The 25,526-nt window shown below is 43.3% G+C and overlaps 1 protein-coding gene across 4 annotated transcripts in view; it reads right to left on the bottom strand.

Annotated features, from left to right (window-relative positions):
* Positions 1-25,526, bottom strand: part of ESYT2 (extended synaptotagmin 2) — a 106,093-nt gene that overhangs the window by 7,180 nt on the left and 73,387 nt on the right. For 3 of the 4 annotated variants that reach the window (XM_039472752.2, XM_074378837.1, XM_074378838.1), the window contains exons 11-19: positions 24,917-24,965; positions 23,471-23,560; positions 22,884-22,979; positions 16,555-16,617; positions 12,789-12,863; positions 11,405-11,491; positions 6,188-6,337; positions 4,101-4,474; positions 1,048-1,146 (exon numbers count right to left, since the gene is read on the bottom strand). In XM_039472752.2, coding sequence (XP_039328686.2) covers positions 1,048-1,146; positions 4,101-4,474; positions 6,188-6,337; positions 11,405-11,491; positions 12,789-12,863; positions 16,555-16,617; positions 22,884-22,979; positions 23,471-23,560; positions 24,917-24,965 — 1,083 coding nt within the window. The remainder of the gene's footprint in view (positions 1-1,047; positions 1,147-4,100; positions 4,475-6,187; positions 6,338-11,404; positions 11,492-12,788; positions 12,864-16,554; positions 16,618-22,883; positions 22,980-23,470; positions 23,561-24,916; positions 24,966-25,526) is intronic. The other variant, XM_039472753.2, reaches the window with a different exon arrangement.

The following is a 25,526-nucleotide window of genomic DNA, read 5'->3' as shown; positions in this document are numbered from 1 at the left end:
GCCTGTAATCCCAGCACTTCGGGAGGCCGAGGCGGGTGGATCACGAGGTCAAGAGATCGAGACCATCCTGGTCAACATGGTGAAACCCCGACTCTACTAAAAATATAAAAAATTAGCTGGGCATGGTGGCGTGTGCCTATAATCCCAGCTACTCAGGAGGCTGAGGCAGGAGAATTGCCTGAACCCAGGAGGCGGAGGTTGCGGTGAGCCGAGATCGCGGCATTGCACTCCAGCCTGGGTAACAAGAGTGAAACTCCGTCTCAAAAAAATAAATAAATAAATAAATAAAGCAACAGTGTCACCTGACTTTATACTGATTAAAATATAATGAACAAGTTAAAGTTTTCCTGATTAGGCCAGGCATGGTGGCTCATGTCTATAATCCCAGTGCTTTGGGACGCCAGACCAGCGTCTCCACAAAAAAATTAAAAATTAGCCAGGCCTGGTGGCTTCCACCTATAGTCCCAGCTATTCAGAAGGCCTGGCCAACATGGTAAAACTCAGTGTCTACTAAAAATACAAGTTAGCCAGGCGAGGTGGTGCACACCTGTAATACCAACTACTTGGGTGACTGAGGCAGAAGAATCACCTGAACCCAGGAAGCGGAGGTTGCAGTGAGCCGAGATCGCACCACTGCACTCAAGCCTGGGTGACAAAGTGAAACTGCCTCCAAAAAAAAAATAAATACATATATATATATATATTCCTCCTGTTCTAAGCTACCCATTTGTATCATATGCTACTGTGCTGAATACTGCAGACAATTGTGACATAACACATTCATGTATTTAAACACAGAAAAGGTACAGTAAAAATATGGTACAATCTTAGGGGACTGCTGTACATTGATGACCAAAACATTGTCATGTGCCGCATGAGGCAGTGACACCCTTTATAAGCACCGGCTCTAAGGGTCTGATTGCTTTGTCCTTTCGAAATCAAACCTAAATAGCTATTTGGTAATGCTATAGGCAGTTGTCTGTGTCATCCTATCCAGCGTCTACACTCAGCAGCTCAGCAGTGGGTGCTTGGCGATCCGGCCCCCACCTGCAGGTATGCACAACCACGATCAGCTTGTTTCTCTGCGAGCTGTGCCGGATGGTCAGCTGGATCTGCCCCAGTGGAGACTGTCCCAGGGTCGTCCCGCTGTGGGAAAAGAGCAGAAAGTCACCAGCTTGCCTGGGACTGGAAAACTCTGTGACTCACTGGTCCAAAGTACACAATAAGATAACTTCATTCTGATTTAAAAAAAAAGTCAAATTACCGATGAACTTAAACATCTGAAACTTCTGGGTACGAGTCAACCAGATGAATATTTCACTTGAAGGCTCAATATAAATTCATTATTCAAAACTGACAGGTTTTTTGAGACAGTTTTGCTCGTTGCCCAGGCTGCAGTGCAACAGCACAATCTCGGCTCAATGCAAACTCCACCTCCTAGGTTCAAGTGATTCTCCTGACTCAACCTCCCGAGTATCTGGCATCACAGGTGCCCGCCACCATGCGCAGCTAATTTTTTGTATTTTTAGTAGAGACAGGGATTCACCATGTTGGCCAGGCTGGTCTTGAACTCCTGACCTCAGGTGATCCGCCTGCCTTGGCCTCCCAAAGGGCTGGGATTACAGGCGTGAGCCACCACGCCCAGTCAACTGACAATTTTTAAGTTAGGGCCCTCAGAACTAAAAATGAAATCCTAAGCCCCCACCCCACCCCTAATGAGCGGACGCAGGGGACCCCAGAGAAATCTTAAACGTTGAGTTCCTGACCGCGACAGGATAGGAGGTTATACTCCACCCTCTGCAGTTTAGACACAACAACTGACCAGCGTTAATGCTACAACAGAGATCTGAAGACTGAAGGAACGCACTCTTCATGACGGTAAGATGCCAGGCTACAAAGAAGACCTGGGGCCATCCCAGGCAAGGGTAAGCTCCACGCCCTACACTTAAGGAATAAGCTGGGTTCTACTTGGCACAAGGCGTCTCTTTCTCCAGCAGCTAAACAAGCACCCGCCTCGAGAGCAGCAGTGTTAAAGCAACCACACCCTGTCCTGGTCCAGACGCCGACTCACTGACCCCTGCTCCACCGCGGTGACGCAGCTTTGACTGACATGAGGCTGAACTTTCAGAACTTTCTCCTGACGACAGATCCTGGCCATGGACTGCTGCTGGCTGTTCTACAGAGGCTGTGCGCTCTGTGGCGGTCACAGCTGCTCCTGGAACCTGCCGAGGACGTGTGCTCTGCACCAAGCTCCCGCCCTATCCTTCCTCCTCCTCCGAGGTGCCTGCTTTCCAGCCTGTCAGGCTGGCTCATCTACAGCCTGCAACTCTATAAAGAAACAGTCTCCTTTCTAATGTGCAGATCTTATAATTCACCAGTTGAGCACCCGAGGTTAGAACCACAGTGTCCTTAATACAAGCATCAGCTCTGTGGTTCTTGATAAATTTCTAGCCTGTCTTACCCAAATCTGCATGTCCCGCCTCAAAGCCTCATGCAAGCCACGCGCTCCCTTTCCATCTGATGAGACCACAGCACGCTTCCTTCAGTTTCTCTCTGCTCAAGGAAGGAACACAGATCCACGAAATGACAACTCGTATTGTTCTGTGGCCCCTGAGGTAATTTCTACTTCCTGAGTAGGGCCACAGAACAAGACCAGTTGTCACTGAGCCCCTGAGAAAAAGTGGTTCCTTGTTTAAAATTCTATTTCCTTTTGGAGCAAGAGAGAAAGAATGTTTTCTTTATTCTAAAATAGTTTGGACATGAGAAAGCATGAAAGAAAAAAGTGAGTGTGGCTCAGAGGAGGGTGGCTGTGCCAGCCCCACAGTCTGCATGTGCTTTTCCTAACGGCTCAGAAGCAAACATGCTTCCACCTTTGCCTCCCTTTCTTTTACCGTTTTCTTACCACTCAACACACCTCTTATAACAACACACAGGGAGAACTATTTCAAAGGTCAATTTTGCTTCTTCCACCAAGAGGAAAAGGTTAACATCTGAAGCTTGTGATAACTACAGATGACTTCTTCCTCCTTATCTAAAGAAACCCTTAACACACCTATGAGTCATGGGGCTTAAATCAGGAACTCACATAGACATATCCGAAGACAAACAAGAGAGACCGGGCAGTGGTGATGGGATCTGACTGTGCGGAAGAGCAAGCTCTGTCCTCACGCAAGGGGAGGTCAGGGCTCCTCAGGCAGCGCAGCGAGGCCTGCAGGCTGGCTTTGCGTCTGCCTTCCTAGCAGGAGCCCAGGCACACAGCAGTGTCCCGACACCGCCTCTTGTCTTTCTCTTTCCTATTTGTGAAACCTATTATGCCATCATGTTCTCATCTTTAAATGATTAAATCCTTGAAAATGGCAGGTTTCATTTCGAAAGTCCCAGATGCAGTGAGCACTAACAGCAGCACACTCTCAAGTTCTTCCAGTTACCCTAAGATTATGCCAATTGAGGGCCGGGCGCGGTGGCTCAGGTCTGTAATCCCAGCACTTTGGGAGGCCAAGGTGGGTGGATCACCTGAGGTCAGGAGTTCAAGACCAGCCTGACCAACACGGTGAAACCCCGTCTTTAAAAAAAATAAAAATAAAATAAATAAATAAATAAAAAGATTACGCCAATTGAGCACGCAAGGTTAAAACCAGTGTCCTTGGCCGGGCGCGGTGGCTCACGCCTGTAATCCCAGCACTTTGGGAGGCCGAGGCGGGTGGATCACGAGGTCAAGAGATCGAGCCCATCCTGGTCAACATGGTGAAACTCCGTCTCTACTAAAAATACAAAAAATTAGCTGGGCATGGTGGCGCGTGCCTGTAATCCCAGCTACTCAGGAGGCTGAGGCAGGAGAATTGCCTGAGCCCAGGAGGCGGAGGTTGCGGTGAGCCGAGATCGCGCCATTGCACTCCAGCCTGGGGAACAAGAGCGAAACTCCGTCTCAAAAAAACCAAAAAACCAAAAAAACAACAACAAAAAAACCAGTGTCCTTATTATAAGCAGCAAATACCACAGGGCCTGCGGTCTCCCAGCTCCCTCCCCAAAGCAAGCCGGCCTTGCGCTCTGCAGCGTTAGGTGCGCTGATGATGAGAAACCACGTGGTGGCACTTAGTTACTTTTCCAGCTGCCTCAGCCTTTGCCGCAGCTCCTGTGTGGCGATGGGGAGCGAGATGTCTGAGGCGATGCTGGGGGTGGGCTCCTTGACCGAGACGTGGCCTGGGGAGCCCAGGAGGCTGGAGGGGCCTCTGCCCACGTCCTGCAGCCCCTGAGGGACGGCCTCAGGGGGCTGGGCCTTTTCTTCCACACCAGGCTTATCGCCGCCCCCAGTGACTGGTGCGGATGGAGCTGTGTCGCTGCCGCCAGGGCCTGGAGACCCGGAGATGTGAGATCTGACAGATGTTCTCCTCCCCTCTTTGGACACCGAGGGCCGTTTGACTTGAGCCGAGTGCCGGTGGTCTGGAGGTCTCTCTCGCTTTTCGAGACGGAGCACCTAGGGGTGAAGATGAACATAAAAATTCAACGTGGCGACACTGGTAACACCCTAACCCTGGAACAGCTTGGGATGTCTTTATCTGCAAACACTTAACACTTAGCTCAAAACTTTTTTTTTTTAAAGGAAAGTGTAAGTAACCAAAATATCACTTCTGTGATGCAAACACCATTTTTTCCCCTAGAGATGGGTCTTGCTAAGCTTCGCAGGCCGAGTGTCATGGCTGTCCACAGGCACAACTGTTGCGCATTATACCCCAAGCTCCCGGCCTCAAGAGATCCTCCCCAGTCAGCCTGCCAAGTAGCTGGGGCAACTTCAATGCCTGTGTCTTCAGCCTCTGGTGGCGGCAAGAGGGTGGCAGCAGTGATAAGCCTGCTGTGGAAGAGAAGGCCAGCCCCCTGAAGCTGACCCTCTGTGGCCACACAACCTGAGCAGAAGTTCCTCCAGCCTCCCGAGGCCACGTCTCAGTCAAGGAGCCCCCTACAGCACTTCTGTGTATTCCTGTAGTCTCTTCCATTTGCACATATTTCTACACAATTGCAGGACAATGTTTTTACTGCAAAGCCCAGAACTGCACTTCCTAGACAGAAGACCAAATCCACCATATTCTACATAGGTGGTTTCCACGTGGAGCCTCCAGAGGAAAGAATTAAGTCCAGAACCTCTGCTGCTATCCAACAAGATCACCCCGAACAACCTGGCATGAGTGCAGGAGCAGGGGCTACCCACAGGGCCTGGGGTCTCCCAGCTGTGTGAGCACAGAAGCTGGTCCCAGGCTGGCTTGAGCAGAGTGTATACCTTGTACAGGTACCCACAGGGCCTGGGGTCTCCCAGCTGTGTGAGCACAGGAGCTGGTCCCAGGCTGGCTTGAGCAGAGTGTATACCTTGTAAATTGCTCCACTCTGCGGTGACTGTGATGCTTGAAGTTTTTTCTGCTTTTAGGAAATAACGCTGCGGTGAACATTTTTATGTTCCTGGTCTCCCCATACTTTGTATCACTAAAACAAAAGTCAGACAAGCTAAGGAACCCTCAGATGAGTGGCTCAGGGATGCTGCATCTCCCTGTGGAGGGGTGTGTGACACCCCCAGTCTCTGCCAGGAGCAAGGAGGCTGTTCCCATTGCCCCCTCAATAGAAGACATCTGTTTTAATTTTCTAAAAAAGCTGGCACTTCATTTTAATTTGCATTTCTTTGATTCATAAATTTTAGTATTTACCCATTTGTTTGCCAGTTTTACCTTCAACATTTGCTTAGCTATTTACAAATGCATCATGGTTTATTTTGGACAAAAATTTTTTTTTTCCTGTAAGTCCTACTGTCTTGTGGAGTTTTATTAAATTTTCTCTCCTGAACAACCTTTGAAAACTTAGCCTTAGGAGAAAACCTTGTTGATACCAACAGTAACACTTCTTGGGCCAAAGGGTAACGGTAAGGTTGGCTGGGCTCACAGGACAGAACTCTGAGTAGCCGTAGGCCAGCTAAGGAAACCTGGAAACGTGGCCTGTTCTATGGCTGGGTCCAGCCTGTGTCTCCTCCCCGGCGCCCTCTGGTGCCCCAAAAGCATTTCCTCCCTACGCCGGCACCCTCCTATGGCCCAGAGCTGCCGCTGACACAGAGCTTTCTTCACCTGCCTCCTGCTCAGAGCCCACGAGCATCCCTGCCAGCATCTGCCTCCCCATCCCCTACGGTGTTCACTGCAGGACAACACGATACCCGGAGCGCAATCTTCATCTTGATAGTGCTGTTTGGACCCGAGTTGCTGAGTTGGAAGCGCTGATTCAGTGTCATGTCCTCACTGGTGAGCAGCTGGCTGAGGGGGATCTGCAGGTTCCCCAGCGAACACTGGTGCTGCTCGTCTCTGACCTGCAAAACACCGGGTGGAAACAGTGGCATAACTAGGATAATATCTGCAGGACCGTTCTGGTATCTAAGCTCCTGACCCTTTGTCCTCAGAGATACGAACTCAGAAAACATATAAAGGGGCCAGACGCAGTGGCTCAAGCCTATAATCCCAGCACTTTCGGAGGCCAAGGCAGGCAGAGCACCTGATGCCAGGGGTTCGAGACCAGCCTAGCCAACATGGCGAAACCCCATCTCTACTAAAAATACAAAAAAAAAAAAAAATAGGCAGGGGCTTGTAGTCCCACCTACTTGGGAAGCTGAGGCCTGAGAATCACTTGAACCTGGGAGGGGAGGAGGTTGTAATGAGCCAAGATTGCACCACTGCACTCCAGCCTGGGTGACAGAACGAGACTGTCTCAAAAACAACCAACCAACCAAACAAACAAATAAACAAGCAGCTGAACTCGAATGCCTGAAGAACAGAGAAAACTAAAAAAGAAAAGAAAAGAAAAAAACAAATGTAAAGGTCCACAGACAGTATTAGTCTGTAAGAAAGATATTTTAAAAAACCCAAACATATTTCCGCCATATTCTCTTAAGTAGTGTTTCCATAATGACTCACATCGTACAAAATTTCCTGAGAAAGACACAAAGCACTGTTAACAAGCAAAATATCTGCTATTTCCTCATCATAGATTACGATAAGCACAGAAAGAAATGATACAATAATGACAAATGAGAAAAGCAGTAATGACAATAATGACCAATCAGTTAGGAGAACCCTGGGTTAATAGGCAATAGTCTACCTGTCTTTAACCCCTGGGAAATTGGTGGAAACACATTCATAACGCTGTATAAAGTTTCTACTTATGACATTTATGGAGACAATACATTTCTAAGTATCTTTTAGGCTTTCCCTATTCAAAAGCCACATTAAAGAAAATTTGCAGCATTTGCTTTAAATTCAAGACAATTTTTCCTTTGCTTTAAAAAGTAGAGACAGGATCTCACTACGTTGCCCAGGTTGGTCTCAAACTCTTGGCCTCAAGTGATCCTCCCATTGTGCTGAGATCACACTCAGCCTTCCAAAGTGCTGAGATTACAAGTGTGAGTCACTGTGCCCAGCCTCTTTTTCCTGAATAATAACTTTCTGCAGTATCTATGCAATAGGAATTATTCCTGTTAGATGGCTGTAATATAAAATAATTTAATCACGTAAGAACTCTGAAGGTTTCTCAGGCTATGCAAAAATGGTCAGAGAAATTAACAGGAAAACCTAAAAGCTTGATTGCTTATTTCCTTTTAAACTATAATCAACCATGACAATGTCTGTAGAACTTAAAAAGTTATTTTTTTTTTTTTTTTTTTTTTTTTTGAGACGGAGTTTTGCTCTTGTTACCCAGGCTGGAGTGCAATGGCGCGATCTCGGCTCACCGCAACCTCCGCCTCCTGGGCTCAGGCAATTCTCCTGCCTCAGCCTCCTGAGTAGCTGGGATTACAGGCACGTGCCACCATGCCCAGCTAATTTTTTTTGTATTTTTAGTAGAGACGGGGTTTCACCATGTTGACCAGGATGGTCTCGATCTCTCGACCTTGTGATCCACCCGCCTCGGCCTCCCAAAGTGCTGGGATTACAGGCTTGAGCCACCGCGCCCGGCAAAAAGTTATTTTTAAAATCCAAGTTCCAGTAAGCATAGATTATTTTGAGAATATAGGAGTATAGTTTATGAAGGAAAAACCAGCTAGACAAAACACAAATCCTTTTGAAAAAACAGAATGTAAATGCATCAGGTTGGTGCAAAAGTAACTGCAGCTTCAGTGGCAAAAACCACAATTACTTTTGTACCAACCTAATAAAACAACCAATACAGAATAATGAGAGAAGGCTGGGCAAGCAAGCCCAGCATGACCAGGTCTCTGTGGCACTTTCAGGAGCCCAGCTGTTCACACACATCTATCAGAAAGGTTCAAGACACAAGACGCAAAAACAGAGGCTGAGGAAAAAAGATAAATTCAGGTACATCAGAGATGTAAACATCACATTCCTCATACCTGATAATGAGAGGTAGATGGAGAGCTAGTAAAGCCCCAGAGGACCTGGGCAATGCCACCAACCACTGCGAGCTGCTGGCATTCACGAGACACTCGCCAATACCAGAAAGGCACACAGCCTGCAGGTGCATGTGGAACGTGTCCCAGGACAGGCAGTGCTCTGGGCTCCAAAGCCTGTCTCAAATGTAAAAGGGCTCACAGCATACAAAGTATGTACTCTGACCACTATGAAATGAAATTGGAATCAATAATAGAAAGATTTTTAAAAATCCCCAAACATATGGAAACTAAGTAACAGACCTTTCAATAAATAACTCATGCATGGGTCAAAGGAATAAACTGAAAGGGAAATTAAGGAAATAGTAGTAATGTAAAGGGACATTAAAAGAAGGGAAAATAAAACCACAAGTCAAAATTTGTGAGATGTAGCTAAAGCAGAACTTAAAGTGAAATTTATTGGAGTAAATGCTTACATTATTAAAAAAAAAAAAAAGTCTCAGGCTTCTTAAGAAACTAGGAAAAGAGAAGCAAACAAGACCCGAAGTAATTGGGATTGAAATAATAATGATCATAGTAGAAATCAATGAAATAGTAAAAGAAAAGCAATAATGATAATTAAACAAAAAATTGGTTCCTTGAGAAAATAAAATCAATAAACATCTTATAAGACTTATCAGGAAGAAGAGAGAAGACAGTCTAGGCACGATGGCTCACGCCTATAATCCCAACACTTTGGGAGGCCAAGTGGGAGGCTGGCCTGAGCTCAGGAGTTTGAGACCAGTCTGGGCAATATGGTGAAACCCCGTCTTCACACACACACACATACACACACCCCAAAACAGAAAAATTAGTTGGGTGTGGTGGCATGCACCTGTAGTGCCAGCCACTGGCACTACATTGGGATGCTGAGGTGTGAGGATTGCTTGAGCCCAAGAGGGCAACGCTGCAGTGAGCCATGACTGCACCACTGCACTCCAGCCTGGGTGACAAAGTGAGACCCTGCCTCAAAAATAAATAAATAAATAAAAAATAAAAGGCCGGGCGTGGTGGCTCAAGCCTGTAATCCCAGCACTTTGGGAGGCCGAGGCGGGTGGATCACGAGGTCGAGAGATCGAGACCATCCTGGTCAACATGGTGAAACCCCGCCTCTACTAAAAATACAAAAAACTAGCTGGGCATGGTGGCGCGTGCCTGTAATCCCAGCTACTCAGGAGGCTGAGGCAGGAGAATTGCCTGAGCCCAGGAGGCGGAGGTTGCGGTGAGCCGAGATCGCGCCATTGCACTCCAGCCTGGGCAACAAGAGCGAAACTCCGTCTCAAAAAACAAACAAACAAACAAACAAACAAACAAACAAAAAAATAAAGATTGATTTATATAGCACTGATAAAGACAGTATGATACTGGCATAAAGACCGGCATATAGAACAGAAAAAAGGGAATTCCAGAAATACAGCCACACATATGGGCAACTAAACTTCTGGAAAGTTGCTAAGCTAATAAATTAGGGCCAAGAATGATCTTTTTAACAAAGATTAAACAACTGCACAACTGCTGAACAATTACACAGCCATATATATGAAAGAGACGCTGGGCACAGTGGCTCACAACTATGATCCCAGCACTTTGGGAAGCTGAAACAGGAGCATCACACCACGTGGACCCAGGAGTTTGAGAACAGTCTGAGCAACAAGTGAGACTCCATCTCTCAAAAAAAAAAAAAAAAAAAAAGAATTGGCCAGGCGTGGTGGTACCTGCCTGTAGTCCCAGCTGCTCTGGAGGCCAGGGTGGGTGGATTGCTTGAGCCTGGGAGGTTGAGGCTACAGTGATTTGTGATTATGCCACCACACTCCAGCCTGGGTAACAGAGTGAAACCCTGCCACAAAAACAAAGAGGCAGGGCACAATGGCTCACACCTATAATTGGGAGGTCAAGGTGGGCGGATCATTTGAACACAGGAGTTCAGGACCAGCCTGGCTAACATGGCAAAACCCCATCTCCACTAAAAATACAAAAATTAGCCAGGTGTGGTGGTACACACCTGTAATCCCAGCTACTCGTGAGGCTGAGGCAGAAGAATCGCTTGAACCTGGGAGGTGGAGTTGCAGTGACCAAGATTGCGCCACTGCACTCCAGCCTGGGAGACAGAGACACTGTCTCAAAAAGAACAAAAAATTAAAAATTTAAAAAAAGGAAAAAAAAAAACAAAAAGTCTTACAAATTCAGTATTAAGAAGACAAATAACCTAACAAAAAAGACAGGCAAAAAAACTGAATAGACATTTCACCGCAGAAGATACACAGGCTGCAAACAAACATAAAAAGATGCTCATCGTCATTAGTGATGATACTGAAAGCACCGATCACCAGGAAACACCCCCATCTACCCACCAACAACACAGCACGAGCAAGACACAGAGGCAGCTCAGCTCACACTCACTTTAGCGGGCACGTAACGTGGCGCGATCTCTTTGGAAAACAACTTGGCAGTTTATCAATAAGCTAAACACGAATGCGGCTTTCTGCTCCGGGGTATTTTACACCAGAGAATGAAGGCGTATGTAAACACAGTCTTGAACATGATATGCAGAGCAGATTTATCTGTTTAACAGGTCTAAACTGGAAAGAATCCAATCTCTTATCCATGCCTTATTCACAGGTGAATGGATGAACAAATTGTGGTATTTCCGTAAATACTACTCAGCAATAAAAAAAGGCAAACTGTGGATATCTGCAACAACACAGGTAAACCTCCAAGTGATTATCACGAGAGAATACGGACAACAAGAGTCATACCGTGTAAGGCTATTTATATAAAATCCTAGAGAACATGAACAGCAATCTACAGTGACGGAGGGCAGGTCTGTGCGCCTGGGAGGAGGTCCGGGTACAGAGAGAACAAGGGAGCTTGGGGACAGTCTACTAATTCTCTTGATTGTGGCGATGGATTCCCAGGTGTATACAGGGGTCACGACTTGGCAAATTATACACAGTCAATTAATTCTCAACACATTCGTTAAAAAAAATGCAAATAAAATACCTCAACTTCAAGGTCCTGGCGCTTGGGATTGTGAATGAAGAAAGTGAAGTTTTCTTCCCACACAGGTTCGTTGGTTTTGTATCGAATCTGGAAGAAATACCCAGTTACCAACTCTGTGATAGTTTCTGTGGAAAAGGGCTATTCATTTAATGTGTTTAGAAGCTTAGGATGAAAAATAAAAAGAAGACAAAACAACAAACTAGAAGCTTAGGATGACTTTAAATCCCAAGACATGTATTTGCTGGTATGCACTATTAACTAGACTGTGAAAGTGTTCGAAAGATAAAGAGACAGTCTAAAGCCTTTGGAGTGTGTTACAAGGCCCCAACCTGTGTCCACTGATAAAGGCTTTGAGTGTGTGGCCCGGCCTCGGTTCTGCAATTACATTTGCACCAATGTGACAGTTCCTCCAACCTGAGGAGGGTGCTGCACAGGGGAACGTCTCTTCAACTTCTAACACTTCCCAGTGAGTGACGGCCTATAGCTTTGGGTAATTTCTAAAACATTCCTTCTCCAGTAAGGAAACTAACAGCACTGGTTGAATTTTAAGCACTGTTGGTTATCTTTCTAATATTTACAGAGCGCTCAAGACAAACTTAGGATTTGTTCCCATGTGTCTACTCATAAAGCAACAGCACATTCATCTATTATTTTCTAATAATAGTTTATATTAGTAGTTATTAATAGTAGCTTATATTACTATTCATTAATATTATATATATACTATAAACTACTACATATAAATGATTATATATATATATGATAGTAGTTATATAATAGTAGCTTATATTAGTAGTTATTTTTATTTCTCTCTGATACTTCTGGGAACATCTGGGAACAATGTAATGTTTTGTTTTCTGAGACGGAGACTTGCTCTGTTGCCCAGGCTGCAGTGCAGTGGTGTAATCTCAGCTCACTGCAACCTCTGCCTCTAAGTTCAAGTGATTCTCCTGCCTCGGCCTCCCAATTAGCTGGGATTACAGGTGCCTGCCACCATGCCTGGCTAATTTTTGTATTTTTAGTAGAGACGGGGTTTCACCATATTGACCAGACTGGTCTTGAATTCCTGACCCCAAGTGATCCACCCACCTCGGCCTCCCAAAGTGCTGGGATTACAGGTGTGAGCCACCACATCCAGCCGCTAAAGTTATTTTTAAAAATGAACAGTATATTTCTTATTAAATCAAGTAGCTGGTTATCTATCAAATGACTGATTCAAGAAAAAAGGAAAAGATCTGAAAAGCCATTATCTCAACGCCCACGCTATCACACAACTGAATGCATTTTGCAGCCCGGAGCCCCACGCCCCAGGTGAGACGGCAACGCAGACAGAGCCCACGTGACAAGCACCGAGGCTGAGTGCGGAGGCCCGCCGGCACCTTACCTTGCTTTCCTGGGCCTTGTGCCCAACTGACATCTGGACAAGAGGGTTTGGGTTGCTGCTTATTTTCTTTCCCGACTACCCAAAACAAACAGAAAACAGACAAAATAAACAAACACATTTTGAAATGGGTCTTAACCAAAACCAAAATTATTGGCTTACATTAGTAGTTATTTTTATTTATCTCTGATACTTCTGGAAACATCTGGGAAAAATGTAATGGGAGAACATATGCTACCCACATCCCAAACCATAACTACATCTGCCATGAAATAAATTAAGGAAAAGGTTCATTTACACACAAATTTTAAAGGTTAGGGTCTTGTATTTTTAAAGCAAACTACTTTGGAAAACTGAATTTTCTAAAAACTCTTAATGTTAATCACAGTTTTCGAAAGTTCTTTTATTTATGAAGATGATAAAAACGAATAAAGTACAATTAATGGAAACAAAAAACCACAAGAAAGGACAAATGTAAAAGAATTTAAAATTCAGATTATTTCTCTGGTTGGAATAAAAATAGTACAGAGTGTCAGATATATAGTTTTTCAGTCTTAGTGTCTTCTGTTTGAGCATTTTTAAGCTTTCAGGTATCAAATCTTGCTTACCAGCTGCTAAACAATTTTGACTGGAAGAATAAACATCAGTTTAGAATCACAATAAATTAAGCAGATATAAGTATGAAGAAAAATTCAGGAAAAGGAAAAATGGTAAGAAGTATACATTAGCACAGAGAGTTGATAGGAGAAGAGTAAAACAGCACATACGTGTGACATGAGGTTTATTTATAACTTAGCCCCACAAGAAGATGCAGTTAAATATCTGTGTTAGTGGAATTAATTAGAAGGTCACAAAAACATTTTTGAGTTACATAATTTTAGAGTGAAGCCTCAACACTACAGCAATGACAGAAATAGGTGTCAAAATCCTATCATTATTGGAAAAAAAATTACTAGCTCAAACCTACTGCGATAATTTATTTTCTGGTTCATCTTTTTGATGTGAATGAATTCTGCAAAATAAAATAAATACTGTTGAAAAAGTTTCCAAGGCTACAGATTACTGTGGCAGAGAATACTAATTTCCTCCTAAGTTAATTTTCTCCTTTTTCCTTTAATATTAGAATTCCCAAGTTTTAGCTAAGCACAAGACCTCTGTAAATAAAGATTTTGTTTGCAAACCTCCCTTGCAGTCAGCCCCAGCCAAGTAATTAACTTCTGGCCTCATAGGAGGCTGTGTCCACCCCTTGGGCTGGAGCCACAGGTAGCTCATGGCAGAGCCCCGGGCCAGAAATCCCTGAATTTAGAGGGAGACCAATTACTGGTACTGGTAAGTCAGTTCTATAATTAAAGATACAGAAGCCGAGCTTGCTTCTTAACTAACATAGCTCGTTTCTTAACTAACATAAACATTTCATCTCTGAAAAAGTAGCCACTCATTTAGATTGACTGCGTCTTATCAGTTTTTTTTTTTTTTTTTTTTTTTGGAGACAGTTTCATTCTTGTTGCCCAGGCAGGAATGCAGTGGCATTGGCTCACTGCAAGATCACTGCCTCCTGGGTTCAAGTGATTCTCCTGCCTCAGCCTCCCAAGCAGCTGGGATTACACGCACCTGCCACCATGCCAGATAATTTTTGTATTTTCAGTAGAGACGGGGTTTCACCGTGTTGCCCAGGCTGGTCTGGGACTCCTGACCTCAAATGATCTGCCTGTCTCAGCCTCCCAAAGTGCTGGGATTACAGGTGTGACCCACCATGCCTGGTCATCAGTTTTAAAATATATACTTTTCTTGCAACTTTCTAACATCCCTGAAAACAGAATGAAACTTAAATCGATGATAATATATACCTTTTTGGGGTATATATTGAGGCTGGCAGTAGTGAGAGTTATCACTGCCCTAACCGATTTATGTTGCTTATATTTTCTGTTTAGGTATAACTGTCAGTGACATGATAAAACTCCATTTATCCTAAGTCTAAAATTCTCTATGTATAAAATAAACACTGTCAAAACTTAACGACATTTAAAAATCTTAGTGGTTCATAAAATAATGGTGCATCTTAAAATGGATGTTTTCAATTCGATGAAATAAGGTTAAATTATTAAGTTTTCTACCATGATGCAATGTTCAAAATACATCAGTACAACTCAAAGGCACAAAGTATAATGAACATATAAGCATATGTCAGACTGTCTTGAACTTAAACAGCTCTATTTATCACTTAATTATTGAGACCTAACTATTGCCTCTATTTGAATCTCATGCATATTTACAAAATGGGCATTTTTGGAACCCAAATGAGCTAATGTAATAACATAACAATTACAATATTTATTTAATGTGTTCAATAATTCCATGAAGAAGATACTCCTTCCATTCCATAAATAACAAAACAGAGTGGATTAAGTATCTTGTTGGAGGTCACACTGCTTGGTGAATAGCTGGGCTGCAATTCAAATCCAGTCTGATTTCAGGGCCCTTGGCTTTAATGTTATGCTCTCTTGGTCAATAACCTTCAGGTAGCAAAGAAGAGTGTCTAGGTAATTCCTTTCAGTGTTCTGGAGGGCACAGTTATTTCCACTACTGTGCTAACTAGTACTCCACAGGAGGAAGCCCTAGTAACCCAGATCTTATTTCCCTGGTGCAGGATGAAGTGAGGGTTCGCAAACACTACACTAAAAAGCAGACTCTGCCAGTCTCCTGCACTTTTGAAATCTAACTCATTTTGCCAGATGAAACTGGTTTAAAATGATTCCAACTTCTTTGGGATAAAATTTTCTTTAAATAATTACATTAAAAATTCCCGGCCTCCCCATCCCCAAATTTAAGCCTAAAATGTTCAAAGAAATTAGAGAAAAAATAATAAAACGTTAAGTCATAAGAAAACGTTTACCAATTTACCAGAGAACACAGGCAAATGTCATATTTTAGGGAGTGGAGCTTAGTTTTCAATAGACCTCATTTAATGAAGTTTATAGCCTCTTAAAAGATCTATCACCCAACCGAGCAGCACCAAAAGCCATGAAGTTGCTGACTCAGAGATGACCCTAACTCATTATATTGGAAGAGGTGATATTTAAATGTATATTCACAGTTCACAAGGCATACCTTTAAGTCATGATCTAAACATCAGTTAAGATCTTTTCTTTTTCTTTAGACAGAGTTTCGCTCATTACCCAGGCTGGAGTGCAATGGCGCGATCTCGGCTCACCGCAAGCTCCGCCTCCTGGGTTCGAGCAATTCTCCTGCCTCAGCCTCCCTAGTAGCTGGGATTACAGGCACGCACCACCACGCCCAGCTAATTTTTGTATTTTTAATAGAGACGGGGGTTTCACCTTGTTGACCAGGATAGTCTCGATCTCTTGATCTCGTGATCCATCCACCTCAGCCTCCCAAAGTGCTGGGATTACAGGCATGAGCCACCATGCCCGGCCAGTTAAGATTTTAAATAGAACTTCTACATCACAATTTTCACAAATTCAAATCCAATTAAAATAAGACATATTTGAATCACCTTAGAGAGAATTACCTAAGGCCAACAGGAAAATAATTAATCATATTAGTACTTTATTAAATTTACCTTCAAAGTGGACTTAAATTGTTCTAACTACTAATTATTCGATAACAAAAGTAGGATCTCTTCTACTAGACAATTAATTACTATATTAATATGGGAGGTAATTTGCCAATAAACTTATGAGACAAAGTATCATCTCTTTCAATATGTTTTAATTAACTTTGTAACCTGAAGGGAAAACTATTAGTTTACCTTTAAAGCTCTCTGAACTGCAGTCTTCTTCAAGACATCGGGGTTAAATTCTAATGGGTTACTCTTTCAAGTCAGAAGAAAACGAATATGCCAAGGGTTAATAAAACATGCAATGAAGTTTATGTAAGGTTAAAGACATGACAATTTATGGGAATAAACAAAGAAAAATCTTTAAACAAAACCACCAATTACACAACCAACCAAAAAGCCACCTACAAAATTCTTTATGCACAAGACTTTCTCTTAGAATGAACCTTTAATCTATAAATACCAAAAGACTCCTCCTTTTCCTCTATGACTAATAATTTTTTACTACCCCCACCCTCCTGATCCTTTGTGGTTTTAAAAATATAAGAGTGAGACTTTAGGAAAGGGTTCTATTTACTATTCTTTGCCTGAATAAACACCTAAAATACCCATCATTATTAAAGGTTTTATCTGAAGTACAATCAATGGTGCACAGCTGTCCCAGTCACTCTCAAGCACGGTCAGGTCCTGGAAAAGCTGCTGAGACGCACCTTCCCACCCAACACCCAGCGTCCTTTTCAGGGGTAGGAGTCAGGCTGGCTGGATCCCTGCAGAAGCTTCTTGGGCTCTAAATATATGATTATAGGTTTTATGTTTACTTTGATTGATTTTTTTTTCAATTCATTCGTTTCTTGCCCTCAAAAGGGCAAGACTATGTTGTTTTGCAAGATCCTTCTAGGACTAGTATTCAAGATTAAGTAATTTATCATTTTAACTGTAATTAACTTCAAACTTGTGACAAGCCTAACTGGTTTTTTTATTATTTATTTTTTTTACTAAACAGAAGATTTTATAATGCTGAAAGATTAATAATTAGCCTCTCAATCTTCCATGACTGGCAGGCCAGGCCAGGAGAGAAGATGGAACATGTAGACAGGTAGGAATTCCACGTGACCCAAAGCTGCTGGTGGAGCTCTCAAAGGTCCCTGGATCCACTGTGTCCATCACTGGGTGGAGCCTGGACAAGGGCATTCTTCACACAACTCCAGGTGCTCATGTACAGTGAGGATGGGAACTCTGCTGCCCTGAAGTTCGCAGACTGACATTCTTCAGATATCCTAAGAACCCTTCCTGAGGCCCACTTTTGGATAGATATGGCCTGTACCCAAGACACTTATTCTAACATGCATCAACTGAAGTAGAACAAGGAGAGAGGCTGTGGCGTGTGGGTAGTGGTTGCAGGAGAAGCCATATAAGGCTGTGGACAGCTGTGTGGCTCTGGGGATGAGATGTACTAGACTATGCAAGTGCTTCAGGCAGGTGCCCCATCAGGGGGCCTCTGGAGTTACATGTCTTGTGGCCTTGGGTTACTGCCCATCAGGAGGCAGTGGTAGCAACCTGTGGTTTCTTTGTTTATTTATTTATTTATTTATTTTAGATGGAGTCTTGCTTTGTCACCAGGCTGGAGTGCAGTAGCATGATCTTGGCTCACTGCAACCTCCGTTTCCCGGGTTCAAGCCATTCTCCACCTCAACCTCTGGAATAGCTATAACTACAGGCATGCACCACCATGCCTGGCTAATTTTATATATATATATTTTTAGTAGAGATGGGGTTTCACCATGTTGGCCAGGATGGTCTCAATCTCCTGGCCTCATGATCCGCCCACCTGGGCCTCCCAAAGTGCTGGGATTACAGGAGTGAGCCACTGACCTAGTCTTTTTTTTTTTTTTTTTAATGACAGCCAAAATAACTCGCACAAGACACCTAGCATCAACAGGCCTGAGGCCCTCCACAGTGGTGACTATTATCCAGCTAGCACTGCTGTGTTTAAGGCATTAGTGCAGATACTATTCACCTCAGATGAATTCCACACACAGACTTATTAACCTATAAACTTAATAAAGTGATAATAAATTTGCTTTGTACTAGGGTGGAGTGGACAGGAGGTGCCAAGCACCCAGAATCTGGGTCCACACTGAATTCTAATCCCAGTTCTGCCATAACACCATGCCTGGGAATCTCTAGTCTGCGTCATCTGGGTTCTTGGTGCTGTCTGAATTTCCTTATCTGTAAAGTGATAATGAGGGTCTGGAGATTAAACATCTGGCACCCTGAGACCCCTGCCTGGCTCCTGGAACATGCTTATTAAGTACGCTGTCATATCAGGCTTAAGATGCCAAAGCTGGCCACTACAAGTCAGAGAAAGTCCTTCTTGTTAAAGCCTGAAATGAAAGCCCAGGATTTGATCAAAAGGAGGAGGGCAAAGTTCTAAGAGTCCACATGACGAAGTGGTCGTCTCCAGCCTAGGAGAAATTCCTTTAAGTTTGCAGACGGGGAATGCTGGTGGTAATGCACTTCTGGAACTGGAATTAAAGGTGACTTTAAGCGACAGGAATAAGACAGCATTGGGTTGCCAGCTGTCAAAGCCTTTACAGTGACAGCAAAATGGTCTCAGCCTTCTGGGGAAAAAGGAGGAAGCACTGATCTGACTTCATTTGAAAACCAATGCGTGGGAAAAAAAGTTCGAATTTATTTTACAGGACATCTTAGGTGATGCATATGTTCTAACAATGAAGCACATCAGGTTTCTTTGATAATGCCGCAGGAAAGCTGATTTTGGTCACCCTCCTGATCTGAGTTCAGAGATATTTCCTTTCTGCAAAAGGCAGCTGTAGAATGGGAAAAAGCAACTTGGAAAAGCTATTGGAGATAAACTAACAATTTACACAGTGGAGCGATGTTGTCACATTTATACCAGTCTACGATGAAATGTTCTGCTAACAATTACCAGAAGCAGAAAATTATTTTCTCAAAAGTAACAGAATGTGCTGCCATTATGCACCACTGACCTCATTCTGACTTTTTAAAAGGCCTTAGACATGTATGAGTAGACAGTCAGAGAGACCATGGTTACCACTTATTACTGGTGTGACTCTGAACAGCTCATCTAGCCCTTCAGGGTCTTAATTTTCCTCATCTGTAAGACAGGGCAAAATATTTGCTCTTCAAGTTTTGCCCCCTCCCCTCCTGCTACTTTAACAAAATAAGAATAAACTGAGAATGCATAGGGAAATCTTTTGGAAACAGAAATGAAAACTCTACAAAAATGCAAAGCACTATCACTACTCTAATAAGGGACAACTGGGCCAAAGGAATCTCACTGACTACTGGATGAAGTATGCAAAGTGACTTTCTAGGCTAATGACTAAGACGCTGCTGGCCCGTGTGACCCTAAAGCAAGTGAAAATGGCTCTCTATTGAAGCAAAGTCACCAACAACAGCACAGGAGTCCAGGTGCCAGACATACAGACACAGGCAACATCTAATGAGACGGGAACAAAGATATGCTCGATTATCCACTCCAGGACGTTCTTTATGTGTTTTAAAAGAAAGCGAATCACAAACTTAAATAGTTTTCTTCTCCCTTAGAAGTTCCAGGTAAACCCTGTGAGAGAAGGCAAATTTTTATTAAAAAATGGGCATATTTCTGTCTTCTCATGACCATCCCCCAAGTGACTGAGAGTTGATTACACAGCAGGGTTTTCAAAGAAAACCCTGGTTCTGACTCTTCCGTGTTTGGTCAGGAGGGGATAGAAGGCCAGGTGTGGTGGCTCACAACTGTAATCTCGGCACTTTGGGAGGCTGAGGCAGGAGGATTGCATGAGGTCAGGAGTTTGAGATCAGCCTGGCCAACATGGTGAAACTCTGTTTCTACCAAAAATACAAAAATTAGCCGGGAATGGTGGCAGGTGCCTATAATCCCAGCTACTTGGGAGGCTGTGCCAGGAGAATTGCTTGAACCCCCCGAGGCGGAGGTTGCAGTTGGCATAGACCACACCATTGCACTCCAGCCTGGGCAAGAAGAGCAAATTCTCCATCTCAAATTAAAAAAAAAAAAAAAAGGAGTGGGGGGAAAAGGGAAGGAATAGCAGTTTTTTAAACAGTTTTGAGAACGTTTACCAAAAAATCTACATCTCACATTGACATGAACCACAAGAAAATGAACTTTAATCATTATGGCTTCCTTTCTTCCTCAGAAGAGCTTTTTTTTAATGAGCCGGTAGCAGTTTAGGAACGGAAGGCTGTTTCTCCACTCACCAGGGCTGTTCATCTCATTGTCAGATGTTCTCACCAATGTTACAACAGTGTTACGTTTCACAAAACAAGCACAAAATGAACACACAATAATTAAAATCATGCAAGGAAATAAAAGCATGCGACATCAGTCCACCGCCAGCCAACTGCGTTAGAAGTTCCAGTCCACATTCTGGCAGTCTCCAAACAGACAAAGGAAGAAAGAACCCCAGAGGACTCACAAATAGTGCTCTATAGACTGAGGTGGTATTTTCACAAAACACTAGTCCCGATGCTCGCCTCTCTTTTAAGTAGCCACACCCAAAGCTTCCCTCGTAGATGCTCTTAGGGCAGTGGAGCCGGGGGAGAAAGCAGAGAATGGTGGATTGTGGTCAATGAGAGCACCAGGAACACCACAAACAGTGCAGAGGCAGAGCCAAAGAATCCCGCAGCTCGCGGGGACGCCCCTTAATCCAGTGCCCGGCACGCTCTGCAAAGATGCTTTGCCTCTGATGGCCACAGAACATTCCATGCACAAAGTGCCCTTTTAACAGAAGATCAACACATTCTCTTTGGGTTTTTTTTTTTCTTATGTGACATTATTCAAACTTCAATTTAATGTGGCAAAACACACAGTTCTAAAGAGGCCTAATCCTTTGTATCTAATTCACTGATACTATTCTCTCTACCCTAAAATAGAAAGCAAATTCACTTCCATCAGGCATTATGGAAGACTTTATAACAAACATTACTGTGGCTAAAAGTGAAACATTCTACTGTATAGAAATTCTATGGAAAGATTAAATACTTAATGAAATAACTTTTTCCAAATTGAAATTGTAACAAAGTCATAGACTTTAGACTGAAAGACTGGTCGAAGGCTAAGGTAAATACTTTAAGAGAAATGTAAGAATTTAAGAAGTCAAAATCAGTCAAGAAAGCTTCATTGAAATAAACAGTACAAATATATATAATTACATACAACAAAAAGTACAATCACATCCTCCCAGTATTAAATATAAGTGATCAATCATATCTTAATTGTAGGTAACCTTAAATAAAAGGAACGGATGCACAAATATTTACTTCGTTTCTGGGCAAAGCTCAAGAAAATGCAGTTTTCAGAACGTGGAAGGTGCTGGAGGAAGCTAAGGGTGTGCATCTGGTGAACTGCGGAGCGCAGTCTGACCGTGGCAAGGCGAGACTGCGTGGGGGTGAAAGGCTGTAACTTAGGTCCATAATGTGTGTTGAGAAGCGAGTTCAACGCTTCTTTGCCTTCCTTCCTATTTCCCTGGTAAACACTGACAAAGGGAGGAAAAACGCAGGAAGATGATTTGTTTACAAATGCCCTTGGGTGGGTGAGTATTTACTGTGGAGGAAGAATTATGCAGCCGACAACTTTGGGAGGAAAGAAACTTCTGCATCGGCGGCAGCAGTCTCTCCTCCAACAAAAGCAGCCGTGGACGTGATGAAATAAAAGACTGAGTGTCTCGTCAGCAAGTGCATGGGCACTCCAAAGAACCGTCCAACAAGAAGACACGACGAAGGCCGACACCACTGCCCTCAGCAGTGGGGTTTAAGGCAGGGTGGCGGGAGGTCACACTACGCCTCCCAAGACTGAATTAGCCCTGAGATCTTCCTTCTCTGTGGTTACAGTCATTACCTATAAAACAGCATTTTCCAGTTTTTCTCTAAGAATGAAACAATTCTGATACAAGCAAAAGTATATGCTTTTAGGCAGAGTGTCTTGTACTTGGCAGATCATTCCAAAACAAGGTTTCCTTTTGTTCTTAGAAACATCCCAGGCACCCAGAGGCCGCACGCTCGTGCAGCAGCACCATTCTGCCACCTGATGTCCTGGGGATCACCAGGGCCCAGCAGCTCACACACAGCCCTGTGACAGCCAGGATGAGTCTGGATTTTGTAATCAGAGCTGCTTCATTTTATTCTCATTTCAAATAGAGACAATTTCCATCCTAAGGCAACTAAGTTTTAATACTTAGTGATTTTCTAGAGGGTCATCTTCTCCTAACCACTAGTCATCTTCTTTTCCTATGTACTGGATAAATCCAACTAAACATGTAAATGTAAATACATGCACTCCCAGAGCAAACACTAACACTCTCCTCTTCGCTGCCACTCTCTTGCCCTAGGACGTGAAAGGATGTGAAGCGAAAACACAAGACGAGAACAGGTGACGCAGAGTGCTGCAAAAAGCAGTGGTTATGAGCCAGAGCAGCTGCTAGGAAGGAAGCACCCCAATGTGTTACCACTGTGTTACCTACTGGAAGGTTCCTTGCTGAATCCAAGTACAAGATCAGCAATGCAGAAGAAAGACCATCGCTGGCTTGGTCTTTGTCAGCTTTGATGTCAGTTAGCACCTAAAGGGAAAGGAAAAAAGCCTTAGCAGCCATGTTTCCATAGGATTGGAGATGATTCCTGATTCTAGAATATTGATTACATTAAAAATAAGAAATGTGAGAAACCATCCAATCCATGCAATAGAGATAGAACTAAAACAATAACTAACTTTTAAATAACAAGACTATCATTCCATATAGATCAACTGAATTAAGCACTCAGGTGATTTCTGGCTCTAATCCCTGTAATACAACAAGCACAGAACTGAAGATCTCATAAAACAGGTGTGAATGACCTATAAAATTTCATTTAAAAAATTCCATTATCTTAAGAAAAATTCCATTATCTTTAATTTATCCCTGATGCTACTGTAGTGAATTATTACACAATAATGAAAATTACTGTTATAATTGTTAAAAAAATAAAGTAGTAACACAACTTAAAGAGACCAATATCCGTTAATGACGCATAGTTGGTTGAGCAGTTTTCAAGAGAAAACCCTTCACAGCACCTTATCGAGGTTCGATGCATTTGGTATTAGCGTGAGCCACTCCAGTCTCAAGTGCAGCTTCCCCTTGGGAACCTCGTCCAGAGTGAACCACTGAAGAGAAAATGCTTAAGTTCAGCAAAGTTCTTCTGAATCAAAAATCCAAATTCAACCCAGTCTCTACAAATGCTACATGCTGTTCACTAACTGTGAGGCATCAACAGTTCTCAGTGACATGAAGACTGAGCCTCATCATATCCAGCTCCACGCTCTGTGGATGCCTGTGACCTCACGTTTGGAGACAATGGCAGAGGCAGGGGTGAGCAGACCATTCTAAGTGCTTTACATACACCAAGCCCTCGACCCCACAGGAACCCTAAGTCAAGTAGTAGTATTATCTCTACTTTACACATAAGAACTCAAATGTTTTCTAGCAATACCTAGAGACAGAAAAGTCTTCTATGAATGGACTTCTTTTTTTTGAGATGGAGGTCTTGCTATGTTGCCCAGGCTGGGCTCAACTGATCCTCCTGCCTCAACCTCCCCAGCAGCTAGAACCACAGATGTGGGCAAGCATGCCCCACCAAATGGCCTTTAATGGAACGTACAGGGCAAGAGATAACACAATAATGATTCCAAACACTGAATTTCAGTATCAAATAATCTGTTTGTTCGAATTCATCACTATATATCACTATCTATTAATTAATAAAATAGTATACAGTTGTATCAGCTGAAAAGCCACGAAATAATTAATCAACGATGCTCCTGAAATGCTAAGTGATAGAAGTCATGAGCAGGACTATCCACTCAGTGCCTGGCACTCCCAAGACAAGGAGATATCATGGCCAATGAATGCTGAACACTCAAGGGAGGGAAACGTGTGATCATGAAAGCAGCAGAATTCAATGCTTCTGTTTAATTTTGCTTCATTTATCTAAATCTTTCCATCTTTTAGAGGCCACCATAAACATTTCCTTTTTGATACTTTCTATTCTCATAGCAACAAAAGGTGGAAGTTGAGTCTCCTTGCCATGGATTTCCACCATCTCTACAGGCATCTCTCCCATGAGACGCCTCACTGACCACACTGTAGCTTATCCATGATTCCCTCCAACCATCTGAAAATCTCCACTGCTAGGGGGTGTCTCACACAGTCCTGCCCTAACTCCTGCAGAGGATTACATGTTTGTCTGCAATAAAGTCAGTTTATGCTTCATATTACTAAGAATTCCGAGCATATGGTAGGTACTCAACACACACCTGATTGGACTCTTGAATTTGTTTCTTTTCATTTGCTATTTCTAAAAGGTCTAAATTCTGAGTGTTTGTGAAGAAAATGCTGCTCATGTCATATTAATTGGCATTCCTACACTGTGTGACGCTGAAGTGGTGGCTCGCGGCTTCTCCAGCACAGGGCAGGGACTTAGTCAACAGCTGTAAATAGACCGACACTCCAGGGAAACTTACTTCATCTAAAAGGCGCTCCTTTTCAACTTCAATAAGATCAATCATAAGACTATAAAAATAATAATACAACAACTTTAGAACATAGAAACACATTTCTTCCGGAAACAACCTTAAGCATTTATTTGTCTATGCGCAAGCACTCCAAAAATGCAACAAAACGCTAGTAATTTATCAAGGAACAGACTATTCTTGCACGAGTTTCCTCCAGCTCACCCCCAGTGTCAGGAGAGTAAAGGAGAGTGAGGTGGAGTTTCTGTGAGCTCAGAATACTGCGTTTGGCCCAGGTGAAGTTAGAGCTGTAAAAAACAAAAACAACTCATTTTCCCTATAGTGTTATATGCATCATAAAATGTTTAAAAGCATCTCGACCCTCTTACTTTATACGTCCTCTTGGTAGGGTTGCACGTTGCTGTGGACTCCATCACTCACAGAGTGAACGCTAATCTCACCTTCTCTGGTCCTTGCTCCCAGGCTCTAGACCCATGCTGCCTCAAGCCTAATGGAAGCTCTCACTTTGCAAGTCTGAAAAGACGCCCATTCCAGTTCCCTAAACCTCCTCTGCTTCTAAGACTGGCACCATCCCCAGACACCAGATACGGCTAGATGGGAT

Source organism: Saimiri boliviensis, chromosome 10 (assembly GCF_048565385.1).
Source record: "Saimiri boliviensis isolate mSaiBol1 chromosome 10, mSaiBol1.pri, whole genome shotgun sequence".
NCBI lineage: Eukaryota > Metazoa > Chordata > Mammalia > Primates > Cebidae > Saimiri > Saimiri boliviensis.
The sequence above is the reverse complement of the archived record's forward strand: the minus strand, read 5'-3'. Positions and strand labels throughout refer to the sequence as shown.